The sequence below is a fragment of the Aquarana catesbeiana genome, linkage group LG10, assembly GCF_042186555.1.
Source record: "Aquarana catesbeiana isolate 2022-GZ linkage group LG10, ASM4218655v1, whole genome shotgun sequence".
NCBI lineage: Eukaryota > Metazoa > Chordata > Amphibia > Anura > Ranidae > Aquarana > Aquarana catesbeiana.
In genome coordinates, this window is record NC_133333.1 from 37,600,648 (window position 1) to 37,614,946 (window position 14,299).

Genomic DNA, 14,299 nt, shown 5'->3' on the forward strand with positions numbered 1-14,299 from the left:
AAAATCAGTTTGTCTGTACGCTAGACCGACGGACCGAAAACGACGCAAGGGCAGCTATTGGCTACTGGCTATGAACTTCCTTATTCTAGTCCGGTCGTATGTCATCACGTTCGAATCAGTCGGACTTTGGTGTGATCATGTGTAGGCAAGTCCGTTTAGTTGGAACTCTGTTGGAACTCCCTCGAAAAGTCCTTCGGGGTTCAGTCCGTCGAAAAGTCCTTCGGAGTTCAGTCCGTTGAAAAGTCCGGTCGTGTGTATACGGCATAAGAGTCATCCAACTCATAGACTTTGTTAGAAGGAACAGTAAGGCACAACCATAGTGTAGCACTGCAAAGCAGTGTATGTACTAAATTGATATGGCTGCCCCAGAACCTCATCATACACAAAGCAACCTTGGAGCCTTAGACCTGAAGGATGTTCAGAATGCCAGCTAACACTTTCATGGCGAAAACCAGGAGAGGAACACAGTTGGTCAAAATTGTACACCTGCCTGTCACTTCACAATGAAAGATGTACCTGTAGGCATTTGGTGTCAAATGGGGCCATTCCAGAATAAATAATGAAGATGGAGTGACTTTTCTGTGTCTATAAGTTCCTTTCTCAACCTGGAGTCCTTAAAATAACTTTCAGGTCATTGGGAAGCCGAGCTAACAATGAATTAATGCATCTACAGCTCATGGAATGTTGGCGTGAACAGTAAGTCATTTGAACTGTGCCCCCCTTACATCAGCAGCCAGTGAAATCCTCCCTTACATAAATAGTCAGTGGAGACAGTCTTCCTTAGATTGGAAATTAGTGGGAGAAGGGTCCCGTTAAATTGGTGGTAACTGGAAGATGAGTCCCATTACTCTGGTCAGTAGGAAGAATGCTACTTACATTGGTAGTTAGTGAAAAGAATGCTCCGTACATTGATGGCCAGTGGAAAGAACGTTTCTCACATTGGTGGTCAATGGGAAGAGTGCTTCCCATACAGATAGCTAAAAAGATCATTGGTGTCAGTGATTACTTATCTAAGAGGCAGAAATTGCTAATATCTCAAGAACCCCTAGCAACCTCTGGAGTAACCCTAGGGATCCACCAAACTCTTGTTGAGAAAAGCTGGTCTACTAAACAATCATTAATGTCAACCAAAGGGATGGAGGGGGGGTTGGGGTTGGTGGTAGCAAAGGAGCTACCTTTCATAGGGCCCTATTTTGTTTTAATTTTTCTCTGGGTCGCCCTATGTACATATATAGTCACAAGCTATACATGTAAAATAGGACAGATCGTTGTCACCCTATAAGAGGTAGTTAAACAAGGACCTTAATGGCAGGATCACCAGGCATTATTTAATTGAAAGCTACAGGTTAAAAATATTCAAAAAATTACTTTTGAAATTACACTAAACTAAACTACTGTCCAATTTTGGTTAAGCCTATTACCATGCGGAGGTAGTTCATCAGACTGGTCCCATGTTGCCAGATTTGTGATGTGCTGCAGGACAGTTGCTTTACACCGATTTCCTGGCTCCGGTTCAACTCTCGCACCGCACTGACTACCACGTGGACAGCGTCAAACATGAGCGCTGCGGACAGCTGAGGGAAACAGAGAGAAACATAATAAGTGAGCTCTTTTCAAAACTAAACGGAGTGCTTATTATCTGCTCCTGGCATATAATGATCATTATTATCTCAGGTCTTTCGCCTGCCACTCACTCCAATTCCATCTACTACAATTACTATTCAAAAGATGCCTTTGCTGTCCCAACCAATAACCATACTCATTACCGGCCCACTGCACTAATATAATACTGTAGTAAATATATGAAGTCAATACCACAATACCTACAACAGGGTGTTTAAGCCAACTAGAAGAAAGCAGAGATGTTGTCCACAGCAACTAACCAGATCCAATCTTTGATTTCCAGGTTAAATAATTAAAATTGCCTTCTGATGGGTTGTACACCTCTGCTTGCCGCAATGAAGAATTCTAAATTATCATATAGATAGAATGCAATGAATGAGCTGTTAAAATCTGTAATATTATTGCGTATCAATTATTTTTGGTTTACTGGCCATGGTAGAGACAATAATATGAAAGCTAACAGCTCTCTGAATCCTGACTCCTTCATAATGTACTGGCTTACTGAATAAACACTCCAAGTAGCAAAATGTAGTTGCCCATAGTAACCAAGCAATGCCAGCACCAACATCTTCACCTAGTTAGAATGATATCGGGGCCTGCCATGTCAGGGAGAGGATATGTGGTTGTGGGTTCTTTTTCTTCTCCCCAGCTGGTGGGTCTCTCTTCGGGAGAGCCTACATCAAATACTTGGAGGACCAGCTTTGGCAGATAACTAAGGAGTGGGGTCCACTTAGCTTTGGCTTAGGTGGCCATAGAATGCCTTGCCTCTTTCAGGAGCCTTGTGCCCTGGGATGTTCAGGGATAGAGGCCCTTGGTCTTCGGAGGTCGGACCATTATTTTATCCTTTGTGCATTTTTTGTGAGCTGTGATTTCACAGTTCACTTTTTTGTTTACAGGGGATCGACTAACCATGGCACCAGGGAGCTCTGAAAAAAAAATATCTTCACCTGGCCTTCTCTGGAGTTTGGAATCTTCACCCGTCTTGGTTGGTCACATTGGGATGATGTAATTCCACCCATGAGATTATCGATCCTGGCACCTGGCAAATGCCAGGATATTACACTGAGCTGCGCAAGTATACATTCTCAAGAAGATTGTGAATATGCTTTATTTTGGGGAAGAGACATAGAGGTTGATTTACTAAAACTGGAGAGCGTAAAATCTGGTGCAGTTGTGCATGGTGGTAACCAATCAGCTTCTAACGTCAGCTTGTTCAATTAAGCTTTGACAAAAAAAAACAAACTGGAAGCTGATTGGTTTCTATGCAGAGCTGCACCAGATTTTGCACTCTCCGGTTTTAGTAAATCAACCCCATAGTATATGTATCTCTTCTACAATAAAATGCCTAGCTGTTCACAAATGCTCAATTTGTATGTAAAGTTCCGCTCTAGGCATGCTCTCCTCAACATTTCTACCTACGTGCACAGTTTGCCTAGGCATGGCCCCGGGGAAACTGCAGAAGGCAAATAAATGTTAAAATAAAACATCTAAAAAGCATGGAAAACACAATTAGCAATTGTTTTGCCATATAAATGTTTTTCTGTTTTACTTGTCAAATAATAAATGAATTCTGATTCCAGCTAAAACAATATATTATGACATAAGGACTTACAGGGTAATATTTGTATGGTAATGAGACTGTTGCCGGTGAGATGTGATGAATGCTGACAGAAATCATTTGCAAATTAACAAAAGAAGGAAAAAGTTGCTAAGAACAACTTTTAATTTAGCTGTCACTTTGGAGCTATCATTATCATGGCACACCCACATGGCTCCTTCATAGCACCAAGCCTCGTCTACTAAACGTTTTTGCAAAAATAGTTGTTGACCATTTTGATTTTATCTTCATTTTTTCAGTGCTGGATAAAGCAAAGGGAATGAAGAACTTGCTAGAAGAAAGTTTTCCTTTTGAAATATGTTATTGATTACGTGTGTATTTATGACAATCACAATTCCAGTTATGAAATGTTGTGTCTGTTTTCTGAGCTGCCACCTTCTATTGAAAGAGCTGGCCTTAGAATCATCTGAGAGTCTGCAGCATATTCTTCTGTTTCCTTCTCTCATTCAGTCGAGTGCTAAAAGAGAAACCCAGTACTTCAAAGTATGGGGGAGTATGTGACCTACTCCATGTGACAAAACTGGTCCAACCAATGGAAAGCACAGCAAGCCAGATACAACCTGCTTTATTCTCTGCCCAGCGACATCCTCATCATCTAGTCCTTTCCTCTCCAGCCAGAATGTCCCTGACCCACCCCTTCCATTCAGTGGATTTTAGTTCTTTAGTGGAAGCTCAGCCTCACACGTGAGTACCTAGGGTGGTCTACATACAAATGCAGCCTGCCTTTGAATGGCCACTCCCCCAGATTGACATCCACCCGTCAAGGCATTTTAACATTTGGATAACTTATCTGAAGAGCCAGCCCACTGCTTGCATCAGGGCTGAAGGCTTTTGAGAACAATACTGTGATGTTTACAGGAAGCTATGTACAGCACCCTGACAACCCTTCCCAGGATCCATGATCGGCCTGCATTGCATGGAGAAGCACAACAAGGACCCAGTGATGACACCACTGGGTATAAAATAAAATATGTAATACAAAATGAAAGGATGGGAATGCATAAGCAGATTAACCTCCAGCTTTTTAAAAAAATGGCTGATCAATAAGATTTTTCCAAAGGGGCAGGCCATATTTAAGTTGCACTGTGACTTACAGCTGGTCCCAGGTAGGTAGTGAGTTCACAGTTCTCCCTCCAAGACATGTTGAGGCTCCTCAGAAACTCCAGATAGAATGGATGGCTACTATTGAACATGGAAAACCCCAGAATATTGGAATGGTCACTCACCACCCCTTCCAAGGACAACAAGGGGAAGTCCTGAAAAAGAGAAACGGCAAAGTCACTTAATCATTGACATAACCCATATACCATTACATTGATTTCTGTCTCTGAACCAAAATGATCGATCTTCATCTTCACCAAATCTGTGTTTGGCTTAAAAGAGAAGTAGGGCCAACTTTTTTTTTGGCCATACTTCCATTGTGGGCCACGGGAGTGAACTTACTTGTGCTCTCCTGTGACCCAGAGTCAGCCAACAGTGTCACAGATCTGATCCAGACTTTGGAAGGATCCCAACCATATTGTTGGGATCCACTGAGCTTCCTGATTGACAGCTGGCTTCAGCTTTCAGCCTGCGGCTGAGAGCAGAATCTAACTGCACCCTCCCCATCCCCAACCCAGCATTCTGGTGAACTCTCCAAAGCACAGAGCAGTGACTGACAGTCACTTCTCTCCACTCCAAGAAGATTGAGAACCAAAAGATCAGCAGTGATGTGATCTCCCCTATTGTATTCTGACAGCCGGCACCCACAGCTGTCAGAATACCCAACACAGTGCCTGCATCTGATTTGATGCAGACGCTGTTCAGTCAAGAATTTTCTGCCCAGCTCCTTTGATATTCAAAACGAAGGATGTCCAATCAGATGGTGTTGACCAGGCTATTCACAGCTCTTATTTCGGCCAATTCATCAGAGACTGGCTGAAATTCGCTCGGTGTATGGCCATCTTTACATATGAAGTCAGGAAGAGTCAGGCCCCCCTTTTAACAAATTAAAAGGAGATCATCAGATAACCACAGATTGGCAAAAAAATTGTTTTCTGGCTAGTAAAGGTTATAGCAGGGGTGTCCAACATACAGGCCAAGACGGCTATGATTGCAGCCCAACACAAAATTGTAAACTTACTTAAAAATTTTGATTTTGAGGAGGGGGAATTTTTACATAAAAATGTGTTTCCACTTAGCGAACACATACGGCCGAAGAAAAATTTGACAGTGTCTTTTTGCTGGACTTTTATTTTTCCAAAGAAAAATCTCCTTCTCTTCACTATCAAGCTTTATTCATGTCATCAGTTTTCGGCAACAGCTATATTTGTGAGCAACTATTTTTAAGGATAGAGCACACAAAAGGCAAAATTAGAACCAAAATATCTGATGAGCATGTTGAGAATTCATTGAGAATGCTACTACATCCATCTAATCAGATATTGATGCGTTCGTTTATAAAATAAATATTACAAAAAAATGAAGTTTTATCACTCAGATTGCTACATTATCCACATCAGTGATCGTCAATTTGTGACCTGCCCGACTTTTTCTGCTCATCAGCTATCCTTATTGTTAGTGTTTATGTGTGGCCCATGGCAATTCCCCTTCGCCATTGTGGCCCATGAAGGTCAAAAGGTTGGGCACCCTTGGTTTATAGCAGCTTATTGTGTCTGCTCTTAAGCACAACATAGTTGAAAATGGAGTATAGGTTCACTTTAAGGCATCTTTTTTTCTGATGAAGACGTTTTTGCTATTTTTATAGTCGGTTCCATACAAAGTAGCTGTGTGTGATTATATTTGGAAAACCTCTTTATAATATAACTGGAAAATTTCTTTGTAAGTGTGTGCAAAGAGTTGTCTTGAAGTAATACATAGCAATTTTGGAACAATATATTCCTATGGATTGCTTCAAGTATTAAAGTGAAATTTGAAAGAAGCAGCAGAGACACATTACTGAGTTCCTCTTCTCCCACTTACCGCTCTACAATGGCTCCCCAGGTACATAGGGGGGTTGAGACAAACATGCATTATAAACCTGATGTGAACTCCAGGCAAATAACAACATATAATTTTTCAACCCAGTTGTGTTTTTGTTAAAAAGATAATGAGCAGCAGGACTCAGATTGCAATGTAGGACACAATGTGGGCCATTCAGACACTACTGAACTGGAAGCTTGCTGACAGGAGAGAGCCCAGTGATGACCTCACCACTGTGTTGTCATGCACAAATACTTCCAATCAGCAGACTGGGATTGGGTCACTGACCAAGCTGTACTGCTTAAAGTGGAAATTCACCCAAAAGGGGAAGTTCCGCTTTAAAGTGGTTCTAAAGGCTCGTTTTTTTTGTTTTTTGTTTTTTTTTCCATAAAGATTTTATTAGAATATTTAACAGACAATACAGAAAGTATCTATGCAGAGGTATCAACAAACCAGGACATGGTTCCATTCACAGAACAATACAGATTTATATACAAATAACAGAACCCACAAGCGCTTTTCCTGCATTAATTGCATACTATGTGCCTGACATGTAAAGTCTTAAATTCTTCTTAAAGATAACAATGCAAACATAGTCATTGCTAGAATTGTTAGCTCCTTTGTTTATAACCATGTCAGAGTAACCAAGAAGATTGGGTCCTCAAAGGTACCCCCAATCCGGTGGCTCAACGTTTTTTACCTTCATGCATTCTATGCATGAAGGTAAAAAAAAAAACCTTCTGTGTGCAGCACCCCCCCCATCCTCCCCAATATTCAGATGAGCCCCCTCTCAATCCACCAATGTGCAGGAGAGTCTTGGCTCTCCGGAGACTCTCCCTCCTCATTGACTGAAACAGCAGAGGGAGCCAATGGCTCCCGCTGCTGTCAATCAAAGCCAGCGAGCCAATGAGAAGAGAGAGGGGGTGAGGCCGAGCCACGGCTCCATGTCTGAATGGACATGCAGAGCAGCGGCTCTGGAGCGAGCTCGGGTGCCCCCACAGCAAAAATTGTTTTTCAGGAGCAGTGATTTTAATGATGCTTACAGTACAACAATAAAAATGAAAAATTCCTTAAAATATAGTGCCTGGGGGTCCCCTTAGTCTGTCTGTAAAGTAGCGCATCTGTAGCATGCATAGAACATGCTGCAACAAAAATGATATTTTCTGGGTTTGCAAAGGCATTTGGTGCACAAAAAATGGCTTTATATCCTGTATGGCTACTAATGAGTTTATTCAAATTGAAATTGTTTGTAACTGCAGTCCAGAAAAGTGGGGTCACTTTCTTAGCTGTGCTGTCTGACAGAGGTTCCTATATCACAAGACTAGCTAAGGAGAACTACAGATACTTTGGCAGGTAGGACAATTTACTTACAAATGATATCGACATTTTGACACCCGTTGGTCTGACCATTGCAACGGTGGACGGTCTCCTCCCCAGCTATATTGGAACCTAGAATATTTCTTCCTTTATGGTTCCTGTTTGGTCCAATTGTTTGGATCCTTGATGTTTAAAGCATACACTTTGGCTCTTCCTTGGATGATAACCCTCACCTTTGTTTTACCTCACTCATTTTGTTCAATTTCCCTTATAATCAGACCTGATTGATGATGGCCATTTAGTGGCGACTCTTCTTTCAGTTTTAATGAGCATGGACATATTGGTGTAAATACACCTTCCTGTGTGACTGTGGTCATATAAAGCGTTATGAATCGGTCACATTTGGTGATCTATATCTGAGTGTTTAGATTTATTAATATTGAAACGTGGATCCTTCCTGAGGAAGCCCCTCATTTGGGTGAAATGCCTCGATCCAGACATATCCGATCCATATGTATCGAAACCACACTTTCGCTGCACAAAATTGTCATAAAGCATGTTTGAATATGCTCTAATAAATACGTTTTAATGACTTGTGGTTTTTAGAACAGATTTTATTTGTGTGGTACTTATTTCGGCACTTAAAAATCCCCCTTTTTCACAGCACCTCCTCTCAGTGAGAAGATGTATTTACTTACAAATGTTTTCATTGTGTATTAGAGCATTTAGAGATTAGCTTTACCATATGGGGGCTCTTTGTTGGAACCTTTTCATTTTGTAACCTTTTTTTTGTGCACAAAAAAGGTTTCTTCACTTTTTATGATCCAAAAACTTAGTAGCACGCATTTATCTTTTTGTCTTTGTGCCTAAGATATCTGCATAAGACATCAAACGTTTCTATTAAGTGGCGAGCCAGCCAGGGGATTTCTACATACTGATATGCTTTTTGCTCAGAGTGGCCGGCTGGAAGGAATTCTTATCACAGGATCTGCAGGTTGATAAAACTTAACACTGATGAAAAAAGTATAATATGAAAGGCGCACGCCAGTCAAGCTCGGAAAAGTATCAAGGAAATACACTAAAGAGTTACACAGACTACCTCCCAAGGGCTTTTGTTTTTTTTTATTCTGGCAATGACTTTCTACTCAAATGAGCCCTGCTATACAAAATTGTCTGTTTCTCCTTAACCTGCAGGCTAGAAATTCTGCAAAATCGCTATGCAATGTAAGTTTTGCTATTTAACTAGCTCAGTTCTCACTTATGGACCAGAGAAATCTTCACATTTCCTGCTAAGAACAACTTAATATTTATTTTTTGGTGATAACTTTACTTAACCACTTCAGCCCCGGAAGATTTTACCCCCTTTCTGACCAGAGCACTTTTTGCGATTCGGCACCGCGTCACTTTAACTGACAATTGCGCGGTTGTGCGACGCTGCACCCAAACAAAATTGTCGTCATTTTTTTCCCACAAATAGAGCTTTCTTTTGGTGGTATTTGATCACCTCTGCGGTTTTTATTTTTTGCGCTATAAACAAAAAAAGAGCGACATTATTTTTTTACTTTTTGCTGTAATAAATACCCCCAAAAAATATATAAAAAAAAAAAAATTTTCCTCAGTTTAGGCCGATATGTATTCTTCTACATATTTTTGATAAAAAAATCGCAATAAGCGTATATTGATTGGTTTGCGCAAAAGTTATAGCGTCTACAAAATAGGGGATAGTTTTATGCCATTTTTATTAGTAATTTTTTTTTTTTACTAGTAATGGCGCCGATCTGAGATTTTTATCAGGACTGCGGCATTATGGCGGACACATCGGACAATTTTGACACATTTTTGGGACCACTGGCATTAATACAGCTATCAATGCTATAGAAAATGCATTGATTACTGTAAAAATGTCACTGGCAGTGAAGGGATTAACACTAGGGGGCGATCAAGGGGTTAATGTGTTCCCTAGTTTGTGTTCTAACTGAAGGGGGGAGGGGACTGTGCATTGGAGATGACAGATTGTAGTTCATACTCTGTATGAACAGACGATCTGTCTGTTCTCCCCTCAGAGAACAGGAAACTGTGTGTTTACACACACAGATCCCGGTTCTCCGTGTGCCCGGAGCGATCGCGGGAGCTCAGCAGTGATCTTGACCGCTGGGCACTCGCATCGGCTCGGGGGGCGCGCACGCCCCCTAGTGGCCACAGGGCGAGGCGACGTTACATAACGTTGTTTCGCCCAGCCGTGCCATTCTGCCACAGTACAACTGCAGGGGATGGTCGGCAAGTGGTTAAAGAGGACCTTCACTCACTTTTACAGGTTACTTTTTCACTTCTACAATTTTACCGGCTTCCTAATCATGTCAGCAAAGAAGATGATGGCATGGGATCCTGCATGTGGTAGCTTTCAGAGGAATACAGGAGGACAAGATTGGAATATCTGGGCGGGCAACTATGTTCGTTCAGCTCAACCCAAAGAACAAGATAAAAATTGGTTAATATCAAAATGAACCCCAAAAGGGTGAAGCTCCTCTTTAGGGTGATGAAGTAATACTTTTTTTTTTCTTTTTAAGACAAACAATGCTGTCTTTTTGTGATATTGTCTTACAAAAACCATTTAATTTTCTATATAATCTACAGGCAAAAATGTAAAAAAACAAAACAAAAAAAAACATTTTTTTTAACTTTGACCACTGTTAATTAAAAAAAAAATGTTACTGTAGATAAAAAGTATATATTTTTTTTCAAAACTTCATCCCATTCATAATGTATCTAACACAAAGCATTGAAAAGATATTTACAAATGAATGAAATGCTTATTTTTAAATGTTGCACATTTTTTTTTTAAATGCAACACCAACAAGTTGTTGAATAAATAAATAAATACATAAAAAATGAACAGATTATTGGGTGGGGCTGGGGAGGACCCAGCTGTCATGGTACATGTTGGTACCAATGACAAAGATAGGAGGAAGGTGGAGTGTCCTAAAAAAAGATTTCAGGGACTTAGGGGCTATATTGAGGAGAAGGACCTCCAAGGTAGTATTCTCAGAAATACCACCTGTACCTCCAGCCACACCAGAGAGGCAGCAGGAGGTTAGGGAAATGAACAAGTGGCTGAGGCGCTGGTGTAGAAGAAGGGGTTTCGGGTTCCTCAAGAACTGACCTGACTTCTCAGTCGGTTACCGGCTCTTTCGCAGGGACAGGCTGCACCTTAATGGAGAGGGTATAGCTCTGTTGGGAGAGAAGATGGCCAGAAAGAGGGGCTTTTAAACTAGGTGTTGGGGGGAGGGTCCACTCCAGATGTAGTGCTAGCCAGCAATGAGCAAGGTTCCGTGGGTAATATTGGGGGCATTAGTGGTAGGGTGACTAGAATACCAAAACACAAGTTAAGCAGCCTTGTAACAACTAACAAGGAAATAGTATGGAACAGGACAAAATTACGAGGCTTGTATACCAATGCTAGAAGTCTAGCTAATAAAAATGGGAGAACTGGAGCTACTAATGTACGAGGAGGATTTTGATTTTGTGAGAATTTCAGAAACTTGGTTTGGTAACTCACATGATTGGCTGGCAACCATTCAGGGGTATTCCCTATATCGTAGGGACAGGGAGGGCAGGAAAGGGGGAGGGGTATGCCTGTATATCAAGAATGATTTTCAAGTGAATGTGAGGGATGACATTACTAATGGAGCAAGGGAAGAAGTGGAATCACTGTGGTTGGAAGTCCAAAGGGAGGAAACTGATGGGAGTATGGGTGTATGCTACAGGCCCCCTAGCCAGAGGGATGAGGAGGAGTCTGACCTATCACAGCTGGGAATGACGGCAAGGCAGGGCAATGTCATTATAATGGGGGATTTTAATTATCCAGGTATCGACTGGGCGGAAGGAACCGCTCATTCATCTAAGGCTCGCCATTTCCTAAATGTCCTGCAGGACAATTACATGGGTCAGTCGGTGAATGCACCATGAGATAATACATTATTAGACCTACTGATTACAAGCAACACAGACCTGATCGCGGATGAGGAAATACGGGGCAACTTAGGAAACAGTGATCACAGGTAAATTACATTCAGTATAAATCACAGAAATAAGAAGCGCAAGGGTTCTAGAGGGTCTAGAGGGTTCTTTACTCTCAGAGTGGTAAGGATGTGGAATTCTCATCCACAAGCAGTGGTATCAGCATCAATAGTTTTTAAAAATTATTAGATGGGCACCTTAACGATCACAACATACAGGGATATGGGAATTACTATTGACATAAACTCACACATACCTCAGGTTAAACTGAAGGTTAAACTGAATGGACAGGTGTCTTTATTCAACCTTACCAACTATGTAACCAAAAAATAAATTAATAATGTTTTAAAAAAATAGCAGAAAATTGTTGGCTAAGGGAAGAGGGAAGGTAATTAGGGCTAATGAAGGTTAACAAATGGTTAATAAATGGTTAACAAGGGGTAACTCAATGAACACTCTTTATTTAACCATTTCACGCAAATCGCCGTACCCGTACGTCTGTACTTGGATGCTAAATATCGTTGTTATGGCAGTAGCTAGCTGCCATAACCCCGGTATTTTCAGGAACGACGTGCGTTTCTCGTTAAGGTAAAAGTGGTCTCTATGATGGATTCATCGCGAGATCACTTTTATTGGTGGCGTGAGAGGGGCCCTCCCGCAGCGCTCCGGTCGTCTCCGCTGCTTACCGGGGCCGTCGGTAGCGGCGGAGACGATTATGTCCACTCCCCTCACTGCTTGGATGCAGAGTGAAGGGAAGATGGCCCCCGCTCAGCTCCATAGCATTGAAGGGCGCCCACTGCTCTTAAAGGAGAATTTTATTTTTTTCAAATGACATTTTTTTTTTATTGCATTTTAGTGTAAATATGAGTTCTGAGGTCTTTTTGACCCCAGATCTCATATTTAAGAGGTCCTGTCATGCTTTTTTTTTCTATTACAAGGGATGTTTACGTTCCTTGCAATAGGAATAAAAGTGACCCAATTTTTTTTTTAAAAAGGACAGTGTCAAAATAAAAAATAAAAAGTAAAATAAATAAGAAAAAAAAATGTAAAAAGTGCCACATTCCGACGAGCTTGCGCGCAGAAGCAAACGCATATGTGAGCAGCGCCCGCATATAAAAGCGGTGTTCAAACCACACATGTGAGGTATCGCCACGATTGTTAAAGTGAGAGCAATAATTCTAGACCTCCTCTGTAACTCAAAACTGGTAACCTGTAAACATTTTTAAATGTCACCTATGGAGATTTTTAAGGGTAAAATTTTGACGCCATTCCACGAGCAATTTGCAATTTTGAAGCATGACATGTTGGATATCAATTTACTCGGCGTAACATTATCTTTCACAATAGAAAAAAAAATTGGGCCAACTTTACTGTTGTATTATTTTGTAATTCAAAAAAGTTTATTTTTTCCAGAAAAAGTGAGCTTGTAAGACTGCTACGCAAATACGGTGTGGCAGAAAGTATTGCAATGACCGCCATTTTATTCTCTAGGGTGTTGGTAAAAAAAAAAAAAAAAAAATATATATATATATATATATATATATATATATATATATATATATATATATATAATGTTGGGGGTTCTAAGTAATTTTTTAGCAAAAAAAAAAAGATTTTAACTTGTAATCACAGAGTCTGAAAAATAGGCCCGGTCCTTAAGTGGTTAAAACACTTGTTTTTTTACTTGTAAGGTTGCTTTGGATACTTATCCCCTTGAACTGCAAATAAACAATAAATATCAGCCAGTGCCAGTTGCTGTATTCACACATTTCCTAGTAATAGTGTCAGGAGAAGGGGGGATCAGGGCTTGCTATGTGCACCCTGTGTTCTTTGGTGATGTTTTTTTGGGTGTACATTGCATCCCTAACGTACAAGACTGGTTAAAGTAACAATACCATGAGAGAGGCATTGGGCTGCCATTGCTGAGCTCCCTCTGAAAAGTCTAGTTTACTGGCTATATCTGATTAAGTACTTTTAATTTACAGACCTGAAATCTTATAAATGAGTGTAGGAATGTTTCTGAAATCCTTATTTCTATACTTGTTTTGGGTCAGTGACTCCGACAGTATTAAAGCCAAAGCATCATCATTACATTCAGGGATATAGCATTCTTAAAGGAGAGTTTAGTAATGGCAGCCTCCATTATTCTCTTATGAACGAGTCCCTTTAAAGTGCATATCCAGCATAGACTTAGAAAGTTCCCTTAATCCCCACTCCCCTTCTCCCCCTCCCCAACACACTCCACCACGTTTTTTTTTTTTCTTCTTTCTCACTCTACCAACTACCCAGCCTCATCTTCATCTTTTCATAGCCTGTACCCCCTTCACTACTAAATACCCGCTAATCACTGGAATGTATTACAGAAAATGAGACCATAGCTGGGAAAATGCCACATACAGTAGAGATATTGGTTATACAGGGAGTCCCGGAGTTAAAAGAATAAAAGGAATGGGCGGAGGGACGGCATGACATGGGTGGACATAGGACAGGCAGGGGGTAATGTAGGTAGTTGTCCCGTTTAAGGAAAGGGGGGTGGTCTAGAGATGGGAGGCATTCTGGGGAAGTAGGTGAAAGAGAAGGAGGAAGTGACGTCAGTCGAGAGCGGAGGGGAAGAAGATTCTCACTCACCCTCCCAATGTTGGTCTGTATTTCAGGGAGGCTGTCAGGACAGCCTGGCAGTGGTGGGTCTTTGGAGGAAGAGAAGATGGCTGGTATATATATAACATGGTTGGGACCCATCTGTGGTATGGGGTTCTCAGGTAC

General features: G+C 41.1%; 1 protein-coding gene across 2 annotated transcripts in view; it reads right to left on the minus strand.

The window, feature by feature from the left end:
- Positions 1 to 14,299, minus strand: part of GRIK5 (glutamate ionotropic receptor kainate type subunit 5) — a 591,069-nt gene that overhangs the window by 149,655 nt on the left and 427,115 nt on the right. For both annotated transcript variants that reach the window (XM_073602012.1, XM_073602011.1), the window contains exons 8-9: positions 4,336 to 4,497; positions 1,422 to 1,574 (exon numbers count right to left, since the gene is read on the minus strand). In XM_073602012.1, the coding sequence (XP_073458113.1) occupies positions 1,422 to 1,574; positions 4,336 to 4,497 (315 nt within the window). The remainder of the gene's footprint in view (positions 1 to 1,421; positions 1,575 to 4,335; positions 4,498 to 14,299) is intronic.